At 41.6% G+C, this 21,844-nt stretch overlaps 1 protein-coding gene across 1 annotated transcript; it reads left to right on the top strand.

Annotated features, from left to right (window-relative positions):
* The first annotated feature begins 4,417 nt into the window (after positions 1–4,417).
* On the top strand, positions 4,418–14,620 carry LOC127704359 (uncharacterized). The gene is made up of 2 exons (XM_052208391.1): positions 4,418–6,243; positions 11,089–14,620. The coding sequence occupies exons 1-2, from the start codon at positions 5,124–5,126 to the stop codon at positions 13,578–13,580; spliced, it is 3,612 nt and encodes a 1,203-aa protein (XP_052064351.1). The 5' UTR covers positions 4,418–5,123; the 3' UTR covers positions 13,581–14,620.
* Positions 14,621–21,844: the final 7,224 nt, after the last annotated feature.

Raw genomic sequence — 21,844 nt, 5'->3', positions numbered from 1 at the left:
GCTTGGACAAAAAGTTTAAGCCTCATGCTTCGGAGAAGCCGCATCGGCCTATGAATTTTTCTCAGCCAGGTAAGAGGCTTGGACAAAAAGTTTAAGCCTCTTTCTTGCTTCGGAGAAGCCGCATCGGCCTATGAAATTTTCTCAGCCTGGTAGGAGGCTTGGACAAAAAGTTTTAGCCTCTTGCATCGGAGAAGCCGCATCGGCCTATGAAATTTTCTCAGCCTGGTAGGAGGCTTGGACAAAAAGTTTAAGCCTCTTGCTTCGGAGAAGCCGCATCGGCCTATGAATTTTTCTCAGCCAGGTAGGAGGCTTGGACGAAAAGTTTAAGCCTCTTGCTTCGGAGAAGCCGCATCGGCCTATGAAATTTTCTCAGCCTGGTAGGAGGCTTGGACGAAAAGTTTAAGCCTCTTGCTTCGGAGTAGCCGCATCGGCCTATGAAATTTTCTCAGCCTGGTAGGAGGCTTGGACAAAATGTTTTAGCCTTTTGCTTCGGAGAAGCCGTATGGGCCTATGAATTTTTCTCAGCCAGGTAGGAGGCTTGGACAAAAAGTTTAAGCCTCTTGCTTCGGAGAAGCCGCATGGGCCTATGAATTTTTCTCAGCCAGGTAGGAGGCTTGGACAAAAAGTTTAAGCCTCTTGCTTCGGAGAAGCCGCATCGGCCTATGAAATTTTCTCAGCCTGGTAGGAGGCTTGGACAAAAAGTTTAAGCCTCTTGCTTCGGAGAAGCCGCATCGGCCTATGAATTTTTCTCAGCCTGGTAGGAGGCTTGGACAAAAAGTTTAAGCCTCATGCTTCGGAGAAGCCGCATGGGCCTATGAATTTTTCTCAGCCAGGTAGGAGGCTTGGACAAAAAGTTTAAGCCTCTTGCTTCGGAGAAGCCGCATCGGCCTATGAAATTTTCTCAGCCTGGTAGGAGGCTTGGACAAAAAGTTTAAGCCTCTTGCTTCGGAGAAGCCGCATCGGCCTATGAATTTTTCTCAGCCTGGTAGGAGGCTTGGACAAAAAGTTTAAGCCTCATGCTTCGGAGAAGCCGCATCGGCCTATGAATTTTTCTCAGCCAGGTAAGAGGCTTGGACAAAAAGTTTAAGCCTCTTTCTTGCTTCGGAGAAGCCGCATCGGCCTATGAAATTTTCTCAGCCTGGTAGGAGGCTTGGACAAAAAGTTTAAGCCTCTTGCTTCGGAGAAGCCGCATCGGCCTATGAAATTTTCTCAGCCTGGTAGGAGGCTTGGACAAAAAGTTTAAGCCTCTTGCTTCGGAGAAGCCGCATCGGCCTATGAAATTTTCTCAGCCTGGTTGGAGGCTTGGACAAAAAGTTTAAGCCTCTTGCTTCGGAGAAGCCGCATCGGCCTATGAAATTTTCTCAGCCTGGTAGGAGGCTTGGACAAAAAGTTTAAGCCCCTGCTTCGGAGAAGCCGCATCGGCCTATGAATTTTTCTCAGCCAGGTGGGAGGCTTGGACAAAAAGTTTAAGCCCCTGCTTCGGAGAAGCCGCATCGGCCTATGAATTTTTCTCAGCCAGGTAGGAGGCTTGGACAAAAAGTTTAAGCCTTTTGCTTCGGAGAAGCCGCATCGGCCTATGAATTTTTCTCAGCCTGGTAGGAGGCTTGGACAAAAAGTTTAAGCCCCTGCTTCGGAGAAGCCGCATCGGCCTATGAAATTTTCTCAGCCTGGTAGGAGGCTTGGACAAAAAGTTTAAGCCCCTGCTTCGGAGAAGCCGCATCGGCCTATGAATTTTTCTCAGCCAGGTAGGAGGCTTGGACAAACAGTTTAATCCCCTGCTTCGGAGAAGCCGCATCGGCCTATGAATTTTTCTCAGCCTGGTAGGAGGCTTGGACAAAAAGTTTAAGCCTCATGCTTCGGAGAAGCCGCATCGGCCTATGAATTTTTCTCAGCCAGGTAAGAGGCTTGGACAAAAAGTTTAAGCCTCTTTCTTGCTTCGGAGAAGCCGCATCGGCCTATGAAATTTTCTCAGCCTGGTAGGAGGCTTGGACAAAAAGTTTAAGCCTCTTGCTTCGGAGAAGCCGCATCGGCCTATGAAATTTTCTCAGCCTGGTTGGAGGCTTGGACAAAAAGTTTAAGCCTCTTGCTTCGGAGAAGCCGCATCGGCCTATGAAATTTTCTCAGCCTGGTTGGAGGCTTGGACAAAAAGTTTAAGCCTCTTGCTTCGGAGAAGCCGCATCGGCCTATGAAATTTTCTCAGCCTGGTAGGAGGCTTGGACAAAAAGTTTAAGCCCCTGCTTCGGAGAAGCCGCATCGGCCTATGAATTTTTCTCAGCCAGGTGGGAGGCTTGGACAAAAAGTTTAAGCCCCTGCTTCGGAGAAGCCGCATCGGCCTATGAATTTTTCTCAGCCAGGTAGGAGGCTTGGACAAAAAGTTTAAGCCTTTTGCTTCGGAGAAGCCGCATCGGCCTATGAATTTTTCTCAGCCTGGTAGGAGGCTTGGACAAAAAGTTTAAGCCCCTGCTTCGGAGAAGCCGCATTGGCCTATGAAATTTTCTCAGCCTGGTAGGAGGCTTGGACAAAAAGTTTAAGCCCCTGCTTCGGAGAAGCCGCATCGGCCTATGAATTTTTCTCAGCCAGGTAGGAGGCTTGGACAAACAGTTTAATCCCCTGCTTCGGAGAAGCCGCATCGGCCTATGAATTTTTCTCAGCCAGGTCGGAGGCTTGGACAAACAGTTTAATCCCCTGCTTCGGAGAAGCCGCATCGGCCTATGAAATTTTCTCAGCCAGGTAGGAGGCTTGGACAAAAAGTTTAAGCCTCTTGCTTCGGAGAAGCCGCATCGGCCTATGAATTTTTCTCAGCCTGGTAGGAGGCTTGGACAAAAAGTTTAAGCCTCATGCTTCAGAGAAGCCGCATCGGCCTATGAATTTTTCTCAGCCAGGTAAGAGGCTTGGACAAAAAAGTTAAGCCTCTTGCTTCGGAGAAGCCGCATCGGCCTATGAAATTTTCTCAGCCTGGTTGGAGGCTTGGACAAAAAGTTTAAGCCTCTTGCTTCGGAGAAGCCGCATCGGCCTATGAAATTTTCTCAGCCTGGTAGGAGGCTTGGACAAAAAGTTTAAGCCTCTTGCTTCGGAGAAGCCGCATCGGCCTATGAAGTTTTCTCAGCCTAGTAGGAGGCTTGGACAAAAAGTTTAAGACTCTTGCTTCGGAGGAGCCGCATTGGCCTATGAAATTTTCTCAGCCAGGTAGGAGGCTTGGACAAAAAGTTTAAGCCTCTTACTTCGGAGAAGCCGCATCGGCCTATGAATTTTAATCAGCCAGGTAGGAGGCTTGGACAAAAAGTTTAAGCCTCTTGCTTCGGAGAAGCCGCATCGGCCTATGAATTATTCTCAGCCTGGTAGGAGGCTTGGACAAAAAGTTTAAGCCCCTGCTTCGGAGAAGCCGCATCGGCCTATGAAATTTTCTCAGCCAGGTAGGAGGCTTGGACAAAAAGTTTAAGCCCCTGCTTCGGAGAAGGCGCATCGGCCAATGAATTTTTCTCAGCCAGGTAGGAGGCTTGGACAAACAGTTTAAGCCCCTGCTTCGGAGAAGCCGCATCGGCCTATGAATTTTTCTCAGCCAGGTCGGAGGCTTGGACAAAAAGTTTAAGCCTCTTACTTCGGAGAAGCCGCATCGGCCTATGAATATTTCTCAGCCAGGTAGGAGGCTTGGACAAAAAGTTTAAGCCTCTTGCTTCGGAGAAGCCGCATCGGCCTATGAATTTTTCTCAGCCAGGTTGGAGGCTTGGACAAAAAGTTTAAGCCTCTTGCTTCGGAGAAGCCACATCGGCCTATGAAATTTTCTCAGCCAGGTAGGAGGCTTGGACAAAAAGTTTAAGCCTCTTGCTTCGGAGAAGCCGCATCGGCCTATGAATTTTTCTCAGCCAGGTTGGAGGCTTGGACAAAAAGTTTAAGCCTCTTGCTTCGGAGAAGCCGCATCGGCCTATGAAATTTTCTCAGCCAGGTAGGAGGCTTGGACAAAAAGTTTAAGCCTCTTGCTTCGGAGAAGCCGCATCGGCCTATGAATTTTTCTCAGCCAGGTAGGAGGCTTAGACGAAAAGTTTAAGCCTCTTGCTTTGGAGAAGCCGCATCGGCCTATGAAATTTTCTCAGCCTGGTAGGAGGCTTGGACAAAAAGTTTAAGCCTCTTGCTTCGGAGAAGCCGCATCGGCCTATGAATTTTTCTCAGCCAGGTAGGAGGCTTGGACAAAAAGTTTAAGCCTCTTGCTTCGGAGAAGCCGCATCGGCCTATGAAATTTTCTCAGCCAGGTAGGAGGCTTGGACAAAAAGTTTAAGCCCCTGCTTCGGAGAAGCCGCATCGGCCTATGAAATTTTCTCAGCCTGGTAGGAGGCTTGGACAAAAAGTTTAAGCCCCTGCTTCGGAGAAGCCGCATCGGGCTATGATTTTTTTCTCAGCCAGGTGGGAGACTTGTGTCATAGTGTGTATTTGTACATTTTGTAAATAAAGTTTTATAGTTTATAATCCAGTAAATAACAATTTCATCAAGAAATTGTTTCTCATAATTTAGCTTTGAAATTTATATCTTTCTAAAATTTGATTAATGAAAATATTATATTTCTTTTTTTATTAATAGTCAAAATTCTATAAATCATTTTAATAGCTCAAATTCTTGTTTGTAACAAAGTGTAAAAAGCTTTTGGTCAAAAAGAACAAAAGGGATTAATAAATCTATTTATCTCTTTCATTTTTGTAAGACCTGATAATAAGGAAACAGACAATTAAGTCCCATTGTGTTACATAACCATAAGCTCAGGCCATACCTTTAGGGGATTGAGAGTTTAAATTATTTACTGACACGATAAAAATATACTTTGTCTTGGAAACAATTAAGATTCTTTTATTTCATTGGTCAAATGTTTTAATTCTTAATCTGGTATAAAAAGCTATGCGTCCCTGGATGCCGCACTGATTTTATGTGCGCATCCAGAATAAAGTATTTGAACTTATAAAAGTTTTACTTATACATTTCAGCCAGCAACCAAAGACCTAGTGTCGTTTCTGTTGTTCGGTTTAACAATAAGTGAAAGAAAGAACTACAAGTACCCCCGTACTGTACAAAACACCAAAAATTACAGTACAAAAAGTGGTGGAGCGATCCAAAAATCCCGGAGACAGAAATTGTTATGAGAACAAGAGCAACAGCAACAACAACAACAAGCCCAAGTAACAACATGCCTGCAGGTGGAACACCAGTTAATTCGAATAGAAATTCAGCCTCAACGTCAACAAACACAACATCGTCCTCTATATTGCCGCCATCAGGACCACCGCCAGCCCCACCATTACCGTCTGAAACCACATCTACCAGTGTAATCCAACCAACAACACAACCAACAACAGTTATGTCAGCTGTATCCCAGAATCCAAACTCAACACCAGTAAGTCAGTTTAACATTAATCATCAAAACAAACCTCACATCCATCCGATCAAGCCTTTTGATGGAAATAGTTCAGTGGTTCAGTGGTTCAAATCTTTCATGATATACATGAATATCATGAATTGTTCAGAACAAACAATTGTACAGTCATTTCCACACTTTTTAGCAGACAAGGCACAGCAATGGTTCCTAAGCCTTAATGAACAAGTAGTCACCCTAAATAGACTGCAAGAACTTTTGTACACAAGATTCAAGCCAACACCTCTAACGGTTGAAATGCTTCAAGTTGAACAAGAAAAGTCAGAGAGTGTTGATGATTATATTCACCGTGTAATGAAAATGTGTGCAGATGCAAACCTGCAGGAGATCCAACTAATGACAAAAGCCATGAGAGGTCTGAGAGCTGCTATTGCTAGGATTGTCATGCCTCAAAGTCCAACCAACATAGAAGATCTAAGGGTAAAAGCGAATTTGGCAGAAACTACCCTACGTGTAACAAGCAAGGAACAAGACAGTGATTTTCATGCCTCAGTGAGTTACATCACACAACACCTAGACTCAAAATTGGAACAAATCAGACTTGAAAATGATGCAGTCATAGCCGCTGTTTCTGGAAATTCATACCAAAATAATGGACAACAAAATAATAGTCAACAACAACAAAGGCCATACCAACAGCAACAGAGGTCTAATTATCAACAACAAAATTCCTACCAACAACAGAGGCCATACCAACAACAGCAGCAGAACCAGTACCCACAACAACAGCAAAACCAGTACCCACAACAACAACAGAACCAGTATCAACAACAGAGAAATCAACAACAAAGACCTTACATGAACAGTCAACAATGTCATAGATGTGGTAAGTGCTGTGGATCACCTAAAACTTGTTTTGCTAAATTTAAGATATGCAATCACTGTAAATTACAAGGTCACATATATAATGCTTGTTGGAACAAAGATAAACCTCGTAGATTTTAGGGATTCGCGCCTATCCATAGGCATTTGACTATAGATAGGCACAGAGATAATGATTGTGCAGAAGTTGGCTTTACAACTCCTCTGCAACAAAATACTATTGATGTCATAATAGACAAAAGAAAAACACATGGGCTCATTGACACAGGGGCTTCCATAAGCATTATAAACAAAGAATTGTTAGACAAAACTGGGTATGCTCAAGATAGGCTTAAACCGCCAACCTATTTAAAAATAAAAGGAGTGAGTGGGCAAAAGTTAAATGTTTTGGGCAAAATTGAAGTAGACATCATGATTGATGGGAAAATATTTAAATACCCATTAAATGTAGTTGAAAATGTTCATCATTCATTGATTTTAGGCTTTGATTTTATCAATCATTTTAATGGTAAAATTGATTGTGGTAACAAAACATTATATTTAAGTGATGGAAATGAGGCTCTTGTGAGTCAAATAAAAGAAATATTTGGTTTAGCTAGAACAACAGAAGCAGTTACCATTCCAAAAAAGTCTGAATCAATCATTACTATATCTATTTCAAAATTCAAAAACGGTGACCAAGTTTTATTGGAACCAAGGCCTACATTAACACTCAAACACTTGATTGGTGCAAAATGTGTTGTGACTGTACACAAAGGTAAAGCTTTTTTGAAACTTCTAAACCCAACAAACTCTGACATCTTGTTAAAAAGGAGAGAAATATTAGCACAAGTTTACAATGTCAGTGATGCTGATATTTTACCATTTGAACCTCAAGAACTAAATGACTTAGAAATGCAAAAAGCAACAAAACAAAAAGAACATAAATGTAAAACTAAAGAAAAATTTTGTCATGATTTTGATCTTGAACATTCAGATTTAAATGAAAGTCAAAAGCAAAAACTTCTAAAATTACTCAAGACTTACAAGCATATTTTTGCAAATGATCTTAGTGAGTTAGGTGTTACAAATGCATACTTCCATAGAATTGAAACAATTCCAGGCGCATCGCCAGTTAGTTTACCCTTTTATAGGACATCTCATAAACAACAAACAGAAATAAACAAACAAGTTGATGAGATGGAAAAGAATGGTATAATAGAACCATCAAATTCAGTTTGGCATTCACCAGTTATTTTAGTGGCCAAGAAAAACTCATCTGAGCTAAGGTTCGCGATAGATTATAGGAAATTGAACCTTATCACAATTCCTATGAACTTTCCATTACCAAGGCTAGAAAGTGTGTTCGACACAATTGGCGAAATGAAATCTAGAGTATTTAGTTGTGTCGACCTTAAAAGTAGTTTTTGGCAAATTCCATTAGACCAAGAAACAAAACATAAGGCTGCATTTATCACACAAAATGGCATTTATGAATGGAAACGACTACCTTATGGTTTAGCAAATTCCCCAGTCTCATTTCAAACATTAATGACTTCAATACTTAGAGAAATGAATTGGAAATCAGTCCTTGTGTATGTAGATGATATACTGATCTTCAGTGAGAATTTTGACCAACATTTGGAACATTTATCCCAAGTTTTTGAAAGATTGGACAAGTTCAATTTAAGATTACAACCAAAAAAATGTCATTTTGCTGTGAAAAGGTTGAAATTTCTTGGTCATTTTATTTCAAAAAATGGTGTGGAAGTAGATCCAGAGAAAACCACAGCAGTTAGTGAATTCCCTATTCCAAAGACTCAAACAAATGTAAAAAGTTTTCTAGGTATGGCAAATTATTATCGCAAGTTTGTTCCCAACTTCTCTAGAATTGCCACCCCTTTGAATGCTCTATTGACTAAAGACAATAAAAAGTTTATTTGGACAGAAGAATGTCAAAGATCCTTTGAAAACTTAAAACAAAAACTTTTAGAAGCTCCAATTTTAGCTTTCCCCAAAAGTACTGAACCTTTTACCTTAACTTGTGATGCTTCTGACACTGCCATTGGCTATGTTTTAAGTCAAAAAGATTGTGAGGGAAATGAGCATCCTATTGCATATGGGGGCAGGTCTTTAAAAACTTGTGAGCGCAACTGGACAACCACAGAAAAAGAGTGTCTAGCAATTATTTGTGGTATTCAAGCATACCACCCATATTTATCAAGTGCAAGATTTACTGTGCAAACTGATCATAAAGCATTATGTTGGTTAAACAATGTTAAAAATCCTAGCGCGCGTATTGGCAGATGGGCTTTAGCATTGCAACCATATAAATTTGATGTAATTTACAAAGAAGGCAAAACAAATTCAGTGGCTGACGCTCTCAGCAGGCGTGAATACAATAATGCTAATGAAAAAGATTCTTCCCTTTCAGAATCTGGACAAATGGAAGAAGATATATTCTTTATTTCAGAGGATCAACAACTCTCCAATGAGAAGAAAACAAAAGGTCCAAGATCACATGAGGTAGACATAGAAACCAGTGATCAACACAATACTAAAATTTCTTCTGTTTCAGAAATAGAGAATTGTTCCAAACAATTGCTAAGTTACTCAGATGAAAGAATTTATGTTGAATTCATTTATCCAGATGATCCAGTAGCTTTTGTTGCACCTGTAACTGAAGACGATATTGACGAAGCAGTAAATGATAAAGAACATTTATTTCAGATGCAGAAAGATTGTCCAGATTTTAAACCTATTTTAGAATACCTCTTAACAGATGATTTACCTAATGAGGACAAAATGGCAAGAAAAGCAGTTTTTGAATCTGAGCGCTACCAAATATTAAGTGGTATTTTGTTTCATTTTGATCAGCGCCGTTCCAAGAAACTTGATGAAAACCAAAAGTATACAAAACAGCTTTGTATACCTAAGGTTTTACGCAATGATGTTCTGCGCTCTTATCATGACTCTCTTGCAGGAGGCGGTCATTTAGGCATAGATAAGGTACATGAATCAATACGTTTGAAATATTGGTGGCCAACCATATATGCTGATGTAGAAACGTATGTGAAAACTTGCAATCGCTGCCAAATGGCAAAGCGCAATTATAACAAATTTAACCCACCTTTAGGTACAATGCCCCCTGTCAAAAGATTTGAAAGATGGCAAATTGACATTTTAGGACCCCTCACAAAAAGTCCTGAGGGTTATTCCTACGTGCTGCTGCTCATTGATGCATTTAGTCGCTGGACTGAAGCCTTTCCTCTAAAAACTCAGGGAGCAAAAGAGATAGCTAGAGTTATTTATGACCAAATCATTTGTCGCTATGGCGCACCAAGAATTTTATTTTCAGATAGAGGTCGATCTTTTATGTCTCATATTGTTAATGGGCTATGTGAAATTTTTCAAATAACTCAACATCATACCTCATCATATCACCCACAAACAAATGGTTTGGTCGAGCGCCAAAACTCTACAATAGCGCAAACAATTCGTACTTATTGTGGTAAGGACCAAAATCTATGGCCCTTGCATTTGCAAAGTGTCATGATGGCAATTAGAAAATCTCCGGCATCAAATACAACTGAATTTTCACCTTATTATATGGTCTTTGGCCAAGAAATGAAACTTCCCTTTGATATTGCTTTAATTCCAAAAGACAATTTAAGTCAAGCAACTAAAGATCATATAAAAGAAATTCAGTCAAACCTTGAAATTGTCCATGAAATTGCAAAAGAAAATGACAAACGTCATAAAGCATATGACAAAGAGAGACATGATCAAAAAGCAAAAATACCAGATTTTGAAGCTGGTGATTTGGTACTCAAAGCCATCAATAAAGTCCCTGTTGGTGTGTCTCGAAAATTATATGACAAATTTGAAGGTCCTTACCGCATTCAGTACGTTGGTGAAAACTATACTTATAAATTGATAGACACAAGAAATAATAAGCCTCACAAATCTATGATAAATGCCTGCCATTTGAAGCATTATAATAATCCTGCAGTTCTTAGAGCTCAGGAGGAAAGTGATGAAAGTGATGAAGTCTCATCACAAGAAGGAGAAATAAATGATGATATTGGAAATTCACAAGCAAATAATGACTCAAATATCAATGTTGATGCTCATACACAACCTGAACCCCCCCCCATACAAGATAAACCCCCAAACCCACAAGCAAATGTGCCAGAACCAGACCCTCAGTCGCAACAAACAAGAGATAATGAAAAAAATAAAAAATATATTTTTAAAGATGCAATCAAAGGTAAATTTAGAAATGGAAAAAGACTAATACGCATTGAGTGGCGTGATGGAACAAGAACGTGGGAACCAAATGAAAGCTTTGATAGTGATACTCTTGCATATATTGATTCAAAATTTACAAAGCATGGAACTAAAAAACGTACACTCTTTAAGAAAAAAAGACATTAAAAAAAAAAAATTATGTATGAGTATACAGGAATATAGAAAATAAATAATAAAACAAACATAAAAAAAAAAGAAATATATATACATTCGATATGTCCGAATGCAAAATAAAAGATACAAAAGAAAAAGAAATGATTTAAATTGAGATATATATTACTTGTTTGATTGGTGTACTAGACATGTTGACCCAAACTAAATAGTTAAATGAAATGTCATTGTTAAAGTATTGTTGAATGATCCAGGCGCCTTTTATTTATTACATTTCGGAACATTAAATTTTTTTTAATTATCAAAAATTTGCTTTAAGGTCAATGTGATGTGGTCAACAAAGTACAGGGTTCTGTATGAAAATAGTGCTAGAGTACACATTACAGCTGGTGTGTATTCATCCCGACTGGCATCACATTAATTTTTTTTTTCCTTTGTCTCTTTGTAGGTAAATTTGGGAACATTCATCATACTGTAACTTTGGCAATCATGGTCCTTATAACATGTCTAGTGATCAAACCAGTAACAGCAAAGACAAATGAAGAAAAGATGAATGTAATACAAAGAATTAATTATGGAGTAATATTTAAACAAGAATCATTCCTGTATATGTCATCAGAAGCTTGGTTGCATACATTTGAAGTAGAATTACCCCAAAGTGTGAACTTGCCAAGAATGTCATTTTGTATTGACAATAATAATGAATGTAGTACAGTAAATAGTATGGTAAATTTTATCCACTCATTGCATGATTCGACTGAATCACAATTATTTGAAACTATCAAAGCTATTCATACATTGGTACCACAAACTGAATATTTTTATAACAAAAGAAGCGAAAGATCACTTCTACCTTTCATTGGCTCTATGGCCAAAGGTATTTTTGGTTTGGCCACAATGAGTGATGTTCACCTGTTAGCCAGACACATAAATGAACTAAACAAAAGATCTCGTGTTATGGCCAATGTACTTCAGCAACATGGTTCACATTTCTCATCGTTCATGACCTTAATAGACAACAGAACAAATAATCTAATGAACGGTGTGAAAACAAATGCAGCACAAATAAAACAAATTACATACAAATTTTATAACTCATTGACTTCTCTTCAGCATTCCATGACTAATATATCAAAAATATTAATAACCTTAGTAAATAATGCTAACATTCTGAGAGAAAACCTAAATCAGCTACAATCAAGTATTCAAAGCTTGGCTGAAGGTCGAATCTCACCTTTTTTATTACCAAAGCACATACTAGCACATTCTCTGCATAAAATCCAGCGAATCATGTCGGAATCATATCCTGGATTTCACCTAACGCATTTTGATCCTTCTTATTATTATACTCATTCTAATTTTGTATATGCACGTAATCACTCCAGAATGTATATAACTGTTAAATTTCCTATTTCTGCACATGCTAAACCCTTAAACTTGTTCAAAGTTTATTCTTTACCAGTCCCAGTTAATAGCACTTCCTCTCACGCTACTAAACTAATGTCATTACCTAAATATTTTGCCATCACCAATAACAATGATTTTTATGCTGCACTGTCCACTGACGACCTTGCTAACTGTAAACATGGCATGACACTATTTTGTTATACTAATATACAACTTACACCAATTAACCAACCCAGTTGCATTATAGCTTTGTTCTCTAATAATATAACAATGGTAAAACAGTTGTGCAACTTCAGATTTTTGCTTGATCACATAGTTCACAAGGTTATAGAATTAACACCAACCTCTGTCCTAGTTTACAAAAGTAACAACGACTTAACACTTAAATGTCCTGATAACAGTCATGTCATCCCTCCTTGTCCTCTTTGCATTGTGCATGTACCTTGTAGATGCTACATATCATCACACAAACTTTATTTTGCTCCTAAACTAATCAATTGTTATGATGAAAAAACAATGTTAGACACAAATACAAGTTCTGCACTTTCAGTATTACACCCAGTAAATTTGGCATTATTAACAGAGTTCTTTGACCAAACTAAACTAAACAACATATTAGGTGACACAACATTTCCATCACAAGTTGCACTAAAAGTACCTAATTTTAAAATTTATTCACACAACATGTCAAACATACTAGTCGCAGACAAACAAGATCATCTAAGTCTCAGAAAAATGGCTCAAGCAGCTAAAAAAGATGAACAAATTTTTAAAACTTTGACAGAACCATTGATAACAGGTGACATCAGCCTCAATAGTGAGTGGCCAGATCTTAACGCAATTTTAATTTTTGTGGCTCTTACAATAGGAGGTTTATCATTCATAACATGTATCTATTTATTTTTCAAGGTTCGCAAAATGGCCATTGCAATGCTTATTTTAAAACAGGTCTCAAATGTAAAAGCTCAAACTGTACCGTCATTCATTTATAATGAAAAAGTAACTAAGATAAATAGTGAGAATACTACAGATTTCATGTCTTATATAACAAATGAATTTTCATGGGTACATGCTTCTGTTTTACTAAGCATAATTGTTTTATTCATTCTCATTATTATAATTGCGTGTATATATAAAAGCAACAAACAAAAGTCTGGAACAAGTTTGGCTGTTGAAATAACATGTGGAGGTCAATGTGTCATTGTGCATATACTCTCATTATCTCTGTGTCCATCTTATTGGAATATTGATACTCCTATTATAAACCGTGTCAGTATTTCCACTTTTCCATCTTGTAAACTTTTTGCAACTTGGACAGATTTTAATGTCACAAACAAATTAACCTCTCAGTCAATATCAGTTCCAACAAGCATTCGTCTAAATTTTCAAACATGGTATAAATTACGTAAAATATTACGTCAACCATTTTGTGCATATGTTATGATTGTTCACAATGGATATTGTACAATATTACCTGGTCAAGATCAAATAAAAGAGGATAACAAAATCAACACTTTGTATCCACAATTGTAAATGTCAATTTTTCAGTGATTGCATATTGATAAAACATTTTATAATTTGAATACCTTGATCCACAGTACACCACAATTGCTTATACCATATAATGTCATATTTTATTATGTATATATATATATATATATGTTTTATTGAATGTTAATTTTCATATTTTTGTAGTATGTTTTTTAGGAAAATTAAAGGAAAGATAAATCGTGTTAGGAAGACTGTTTTAAATCAGTAAGGTACTATTTCGGGTTAAATAACATCTATAAGTCGCGCGACATCGTCACAGTCTTAAACCCATACCATCTAAATAGAACTCAAACGTTAAAACACCTTTCTTTCATAATTTAGCTTTGGGGTCCAAAGCAAAGGTAGCAAGGGAGAATTGTCATAGTGTGTATTTGTACATTTTGTAAATAAAGTTTTATAGTTTATAATCCAGTAAATAACAATTTCATCAAGAAATTGTTTCTCATAATTTAGCTTTGAAATTTATATCTTTCTAAAATTTGATTAATGAAAATATTATATTTCTTTTTTTATTAATAGTCAAAATTCTATAAATCATTTTAATAGCTCAAATTCTTGTTTGTAACAAAGTGTAAAAAGCTTTTGGTCAAAAAGAACAAAAGGGATTAATAAATCTATTTATCTCTTTCATTTTTGTAAGACCTGATAATAAGGAAACAGACAATTAAGTCCCATTGTGTTACATAACCATAAGCTCAGGCCATACCTTTAGGGGATTGAGAGTTTAAATTATTTACTGACACGATAAAAATATACTTTGTCTTGGAAACAATTAAGATTCTTTTATTTCATTGGTCAAATGTTTTAATTCTTAATCTGGTATAAAAAGCTATGCGTCCCTGGATGCCGCACTGATTTTATGTGCGCATCCAGAATAAAGTATTTGAACTTATAAAAGTTTTACTTATACATTTCAGCCAGCAACCAAAGACCTAGTGTCGTTTCTGTTGTTCGGTTTAACAATAAGTGAAAGAAAGAACTACAAGTACCCCCGTACTGTACAAAACACCAAAAATTACAGTACAAAACTTGGACAAAAAGTTTAAGCCCCTGCTTCGGAGAAGCCGCATCGGCCTATGAATTTTTCTCAGCCAGGTAGGAGGCTTGGACAAAAAGTTTAAGCCTCTTGCTTCGGAGAAGCCGCATCGGCCTATGAAATTTTCTCAGCCTGGTAGGAGGCTTGGACAAAAAGTTTAAGCCTCTTGCTTCGGAGAAGCCGCATCGGCCTATGAATTTTTCTCAGCCAGGTTGGAGGCTTGGACAAAAAGTTTAAGCCTCTTGCTTCGGAGGAGCCGCATCGGCCTATGAAATTTTCTCAGCCTGGTAGGAGGCTTGGACAAAAAGTTTAAGCCTCTTGCTTCGGAGAAGCCGCATCTGCCTATGAATTTTTCTCAGCCAGGTCGGAGGCTTGGACAAAAAGTTTAAGCCTCTTGCTTCGGAGAAGCCGCATCGGCCTATGAAATTTTCTCAGCCAGGTAGGAGGCTTGGAGAAAAAGTTTAAGCCTCTTGCTTCGGAGAAGCCGCATCGGCCTATGAATTTTTCTCAGCCTGGTAGGAGGCTTGGACAAAAAGTTTAAACCTCTTGCTTCGGAGGAGCCGCATTGGCCTATGAAATTTTCTCAGCCTAGTAGGAGGCTTGGACAAAAAGTTTAAACCTCTTGCTTCGGAGGAGCCGCATTGGCCTATGAAATTTTCTCAGCCAGGTAGGAGGCTTGGACAAAAAGTTTAAGCCTCTTACTTCGGAGAAGCCGCATCGGCCTATGAATTTTTCTCAGCCAGGTAGGAGGCTTGGACAAAAAGTTTAAGCCTCTTGCTTCGGAGAAGCCGCATCGGCCTATGAATTTTTCTCAGCCTGGTAGGAGGCTTGGACAAAAAGTTTAAGCCCCTGCTTCGGAGAAGCCGCATCGGCCTATGAAATTTTCTCAGCCAGGTAGGAGGCTTGGACAAAAAGTTTAAGCCCCTGCTTCGGAGAAGCCGCATCGGCCTATGAATTTTTCTCAGCCATGTTGGAGGCTTGGACAAAAAGTTTAAGCCTCTTGCTTCGGAGAAGCCGCATCGGCCTATGAAATTTTCTCAGCCTGGTAGGAGGCTTGGACAAAATGTTTAAGCCTCTTGCTTCGGAGAAGCCGCATCGGCCTATGAAATTTTCTCAGCCTGGTAGGAGGCTTGGACAAAATGTTTAAGCCTCTTGCTTCGGAGAAGCCGCATGGGCCTATGCATTTTTCTCAGCCAGGTAGGAGGCTTGGACAAAAAGTTTAAGCCTCTTGCTTCGGAGAAGCCGCATCGGCCTATGAAATTTTCTCAGCCTGGTCGGAGGCTTGGACAAAAAGTTTAAGCCTCTTGCTTCGGAGAAGCCGCATCGGCCTATGAAATTTTCTCAGCCTGGTCGGAGGCTTGGACAAAAAGTTTAAGCCTCTTGCTTCGGAGAAGCCGTATCGGCCTATTAAATTTTCTGAGCCTGGTAGGAGGCTTGGACAAAAAGTTTAAGCCTCTTGCTTCGGAGAAGCCGCATCGGGGTATGAAATTTTCTCAGCCTGGTAGGAGGCTTGGACAAAAAGTTTAAGCCTCTTGCTTCGGAGAAGCCGCATCGGCCTATGAATTTTTCTCAGCCAGGTTGGAGGCTTGGACAAAAAGTTTAAGCCTCTTGCTTCGGAGAAGCCGCATCGGCCTATGAAATTTTCTCAGCCTGGTAGGAGGCTTGGACGAAGAGTTTAAGCCTCTTGCTTCGGAGTAGCCGCATCGGCCTATGAAATTTTCTCAGCCTGGTAGGAGGCTTGGACAAAATGTTTTAGCCTCTTGCTTCGGAGAAGCCGTATGGGCCTATGAATTTTTCTCAGCCAGGTAGGAGGCTTGGACAAAAAGTTTAAGCCTCTTGCTTCGGAGAAGCCGCATGGGCCTATGAATTTTTTTCAGCCAGATAGGAGGCTTGGACAAAAAGTTTAAGCCTCTTGCTTCGGAGAAGCCGTATGGGCCTATGAATTTTTCTCAGCCAGGTAGGAGGCTTGGACAAAAAGTTTAAGCCTCTTGCTTCGGAGAAGCCGCATCGGCCTATGAAATTTTCTCAGCCTGGTAGGAGGCTTGGACAAAAAGTTTAAGCCTCTTGCTTCGGAGAAGCCGCATCGGCCTATGAATTTTTCTCAGCCTGGTAGGAGGCTTGGACAAAAAGTTTAAGCCTCATGCTTCGGAGAAGCCGCATCGGCCTACGAATTTTTCTCAGCCAGGTAAGAGGCTTGGACAAAAAGTTTAAGCCTCTTTCTTGCTTCGGAGAAGCCGCATCGGCCTATGAAATTTTCTCAGCCTGGTAGGAGGCTTGGACAAAAAGTTTAAGCCTCTTGCTTCGGAGAAGCCGCATCGGCCTATGAAATTTTCTCAGCCTGGTAGGAGGCTTGGACAAAAAGTTTAAGCCTCTTGCTTCGGAGAAGCCGCATCGGCCTATGAAATTTTCTCAGCCTGGTTGGAGGCTTGGACAAAAAGTTTAAGCCTCTTGCTTCGGAGAAGCCGCATCGGCCTATGAAATTTTCTCAGCCTGGTAGGAGGCTTGGACAAAAAGTTTAAGCCCCTGCTTCGGAGAAGCCGCATCGGCCTATGAATTTTTCTCAGCCAGGTGGGAGGCTTGGACAAAAAGTTTAAGCCCCTGCTTCGGAGAAGCCGCATCGGCCTATGAATTTTTCTCAGCCAGGTAGGAGGCTTGGACAAAAAGTTTAAGCCTCTTGCTTCGGAGAAGCCGCATCGGCCTATGAATTTTTCTCAGCCTGGTAGGAGGCTTGGACAAAAAGTTTAAGCCCCTGCTTCGGAGAAGCCGCATCGGCCTATGAAATTTTCTCAGCCAGGTAGGAGGCTTGGACAAAAAGTTTAAGCCCCTGCTTCGGAGAAGCCGCATCGGCCTATGAATTTTTCTCAGCCAGGTAGGAGGCTTGGACAAACAGTTTAATCCCCTGCTTCGGAGAAGCCGCATCGGCCTATGAATTTTTCTCAGCCAGGTCGGAGGCTTGGACAAAAAGTTTAAGCCTCTTGCTTCGGAGCAGCCGCATCGGCCTATGAAATTTCCTCAGCCTGGTCGGAGGCTTGGACAAAAAGTTTAAGCCTCTTGCTTCGGAGAAGCCGCATCGGCCTATGAAATTTTCTCAGCCTGGTCGGAGGCTTGGACAAAAAGTTTAAGCCTCTTGCTTCGGAGAAGCTGCATCGGCCTATGAAATTTTCTGAACCTGGTAGGAGGCTTGGACAAAAAGTTTAAGCCTCTTGCTTCGGAGAAGCCGCATCGGCGTATGAAATTTTCTCAGCCTGGTAGGAGGCTTGGACAAAAAGTTTAAGCCTCTTGCTTCGGAGAAGCCGCATCGGCCTATGAAATTTTCTCAGCCAGGTTGGAGGCTTGGACAAAAAGTTTAAGCCTCTTGCTTCGGAGAAGCCGCATCGGCCTATGAAATTTTCTCAGCCTGGTAGGAGGCTTGGACAAAATGTTTAAGCCTCTTGCTTCGGAGAAGCCGCATCGGCCTATGAAATTTTCTCAGCCAGGTAGGAGGCTTGGACAAAAAGTTTAAGCCTCTTGCTTCGGAGAAGCCGCATGGGCCTATGAATTTTTCTCAGCCAGGTAGGAGGCTTGGACAAAAAGTTTAAGCCTCTTGCTTCGGAGGAGCCGCATCGGCCTATGAAATTTTCTCAGCCAGGTAGGAGGCTTGGACAAAAAGTTTAAGCCCCTGCCTCGGAGAAGCCGCATCGGCCTATGAATTTTTCGCAGTCAGGTAGGAGGCTTGGACAAAAAGTTTTAGCCTCTTGCATCGGAGAAGCCGCATCGGCCTATGCAATTTTCTCAGCCTGGTAGGAGGCTTGGACAAAAAGTTTAAGCCTCTTGCTTCGGAGAAGCCGCATCGGCCTATGAATTTTTCTCAGCCAGGTAGGAGGCTTGGACGAAAAGTTTAAGCCTCTTGCTTCGGAGAAGCCGCATCGGCCTATGAAATTTTCTCAGCCTGGTAGGAGGCTTGGACGAAAAGTTTAAGCCGCTTGCTTCGGAGTAGCCGCATCGGCCTATGAAATTTTCTCAGCCTGGTAGGAGGCTTGGACAAAATGTTTTAGCCTCTTGCTTCGGAGAAGCCGTATGGGCCTATGAATTTTTCTCAGCCAGGTAGGAGGCTTGGACAAAAAGTTTAAGCCTCTTGCTTCGGAGAAGCCGCATGGGCCTATGAATTTTTCTCAGCCAGATAGGAGGCTTGGACAAAACGTTTAAGCCTCTTGCTTCAGAGAAGCCGCATGGGCCTATGAATTTTTCTCAGCCAGGTAGGAGGCTTGGACAAAAAGTTTAAGCCTCTTGCTTCGGAGAAGCCGCATCGGCCTATGAAATTTTCTCAGCCTGGTAGGAGGCTTGGACAAAAAGTTTAAGCCTCCTGCTTCGGAGAAGCCGCATCGGGCTATGATTTTTTCTCAGCCTGGTAGGAGGCTTGGACAAAAAGTTTAAGCCTCATGCTTCGGAGAAGCCGCATCGGCCTATGAATTTTTCTCAGCCAGGTAAGAGGCTTGGACAAAAAGTTTAAGCCTCTTTCTTGCTTCGGAGAAGCCGCATCGGCCTATGAAATTTTCTCAGCCAGGTAGGAGGCTTGGACAAAAAGTTTAAGCCCCTGCTTCGGAGAAGCCGCATCGGCCAATGAATTTTTCTCAGCCAGGTAGGAGGCTTGGACAAAAAGTTTAAGCCCCTGCTTCGGAGAAGCCGCATCGGCCAATGAATTTTTCTCAGCCAGGTCGGAGGCTTGGACAAAAAGTTTAAGCCTCTTGCTTCGGAGAAGCCACATCGGCCTATGAAATTTTCTCAGCCAGGTAGGAGGCTTGGACAAAAAGTTTAAGCCTCTTGCTTCGGAGAAGCCGCATCGGCCTATGAATTTTTCTCAGCCAGGTTGGAGGCTTGAACAAAAAGTTTAAGCCTCTTGCTTCGGAGAAGCCGCATCGGCCTATGAAATTTTCTCAGCCAGGTAGGAGGCTTGGACAAAAAGTTTAAGCCTCTTGCTTCGGAGAAGCCGCATCGGCCTATGAATTTTTCTCAGCCAGGTAGGAGGCTTGGACGAAAAGTTTAAGCCTCTTGCTTTGGAGAAGCCGCATCGGCCTATGAAATTTTCTCAGCCTGGTAGGAGGCTTGGACAAAAAGTTTAAGCCTCTTGCTTCGGAGAAGCCGCATCGGCCTATGAATTTTTCTCAGCCAGGTAGGAGGCTTGGACAAAAAGTTTAAGCCTCTTGCTTCGGAGAAGCCGCATCGGCCTATGAAATTTTCTCAGCCAGGTAGGAGGCTTGGACAAAAAGTTTAAGCCCCTGCTTCGGAGAAGCCGCATCGGCCTATGAAATTTTCTCAGCCTGGTAGGAGGCTTGGACAAAAAGTTTAAGCCCCTGCTTCGGAGAAGCCGCATCGGGCTATGATTTTTTTCTCAGCCAGGTGGGAGGCTTGGACAAAAAGTTTAAGCCCCTGCTTCGGAGAAGCCGCATCGGCCTATGAATTTTTCTCAGCCAGGTAGGAGGCTGGGACAAAAAGTTTAAGCCTCTTGCTTCGGAGAAGCCGCATCGGCCTATGAAATTTTCTCAGCCTGGTAGGAGGCTTGGACAAAAAGTTTAAGCCTCTTGCTTCGGAGAAGCCGCATCGGCCTATGAATTTTTCTCAGCCAGGTTGGAGGCTTGGACAAAAAATTTAAGCCTCTTGCTTCGGAGGAGCCGCATCGGCCTATGAAATTTTCTCAGCATGGTAGGAGGCTTGGACAAAAAGTTTAAGCCTCTTGCTTCGGAGAAGCCGCATCGGCCTATGAATTTTTCTCAGCCAGGTTGGAGGCTTGGACAAAAAGTTTAAGCCTCTTGCTTCGGAGAAGCCGCATCGGCCTATGAAATTTTCTCAACCAGGTAGGAGGCTTGGAGAAAAAGTTTAGCCTCTTGCTTCGGAGAAGCCGTATCGGCCTTTGAATTTTTCTAAGCCAGGTAGGAGGCTTGGATAAAAAGTTTAAGCCCCTGCTTCGGAGAAGCCGCATCGGCCTATGAATTTTTCTCAGCCAGGTGGGAGGCTTGGACAAAAAGTTTAAGCCCCTGCTTCGGATAAGCCGCATCGGCCTATGAATTTTTCTCAGCCAGGTAGGAGGCTGGGACAAAAAGTTTAAGCCCCTGCCTCGGAGAAGCCGCATCGGCCTATGAATTTTTCGCAGTCAGGTAGGAGGCTTGGACAAAAAGTTTTAGCCTCTTGCATCGGAGAAGCCGCATCGGCCTATGAAATTTTCTCAGCCTGGTAGGAGGCTTGGACAAAAAGTTTAAGCCTCTTGCTTCGGAGAAGCCGCATCGGCCTATGAATTTTTCTCAGCCAGGTAGGAGGCTTGGACGAAAAGTTTAAGCCTCTTGCTTCGGAGAAGCCGCATCGGCCTATGAAATTTTCTCAGCCTGGTAGGAGGCTTGGACGAAAAGTTTAAGCCTCTTGCTTCGGAGTAGCCGCATCGGCCTATGAAATTTTCTCAGCCTGGTAGGAGGCTTGGACAAAATGTTTTAGCCTCTTGCTTCGGAGAAGCCGTATGGGCCTATGAATTTTTCTCAGCCAGGTAGGAGGCTTGGACAAAAAGTTTAAGCCTCTTGCTTCGGAGAAGCCGCATGGGCCTATGAATTTTTCTCAGCCAGATAGGAGGCTTGGACAAAAAGTTTAAGCCTCTTGCTTCGGAGAAGCCGCATGGGCCTATGAATTTTTCTCAGCCAGGTAGGAGGCTTGGACAAAAAGTTTAAGCCTCTTGCTTCGGAGAAGCCGCATCGGCCTATGAAATTTTCTCAGCCTGGTAGGAGGCTTGGACAAAAAGTTTAAGCCTCTTGCTTCGGAGAAGCCGCATCGGCCTATGAATTTTTCTCAGCCTGGTAGGAGGCTTGGACAAAAAGTTTAAGCCTCATGCTTCGGAGAAGCCGCATCGGCCTATGAATTTTTCTCAGCCAGGTAAGAGGCTTGGACAAAAAGTTTAAGCCTCTTTCTTGCTTCGGAGAAGCCGCATCGGCCTATGAAATTTTCTCAGCCTGGTAAGAGGCTTGGACAAAAAGTTTAAGCCTCTTGCTTCGGAGAAGCCGCATCGGCCTATGAATATTTCTCAGCCTGGTAGGAGGCTTGGACAAAAAGTTTAAGCCTCTTGCTTCGGAGAAGCCGCATCGGCCTATGAAATTTTCTCAGCCTGGTTGGAGGCTTGGACAAAAAGTTTAAGCCTCTTTCTTGCTTCGGAGAAGCCGCATCGGCCTATGAAATTTTCTCAGCCTGGTAGGAG

Source organism: Mytilus californianus, unplaced genomic scaffold (genome assembly GCF_021869535.1).
Source record: "Mytilus californianus isolate M0D057914Y unplaced genomic scaffold, xbMytCali1.0.p SCAF_6, whole genome shotgun sequence".
NCBI classification, from domain to species: domain Eukaryota; kingdom Metazoa; phylum Mollusca; class Bivalvia; order Mytilida; family Mytilidae; genus Mytilus; species Mytilus californianus.
The sequence above is the reverse complement of the archived record's forward strand: the minus strand, read 5'-3'. Positions and strand labels throughout refer to the sequence as shown.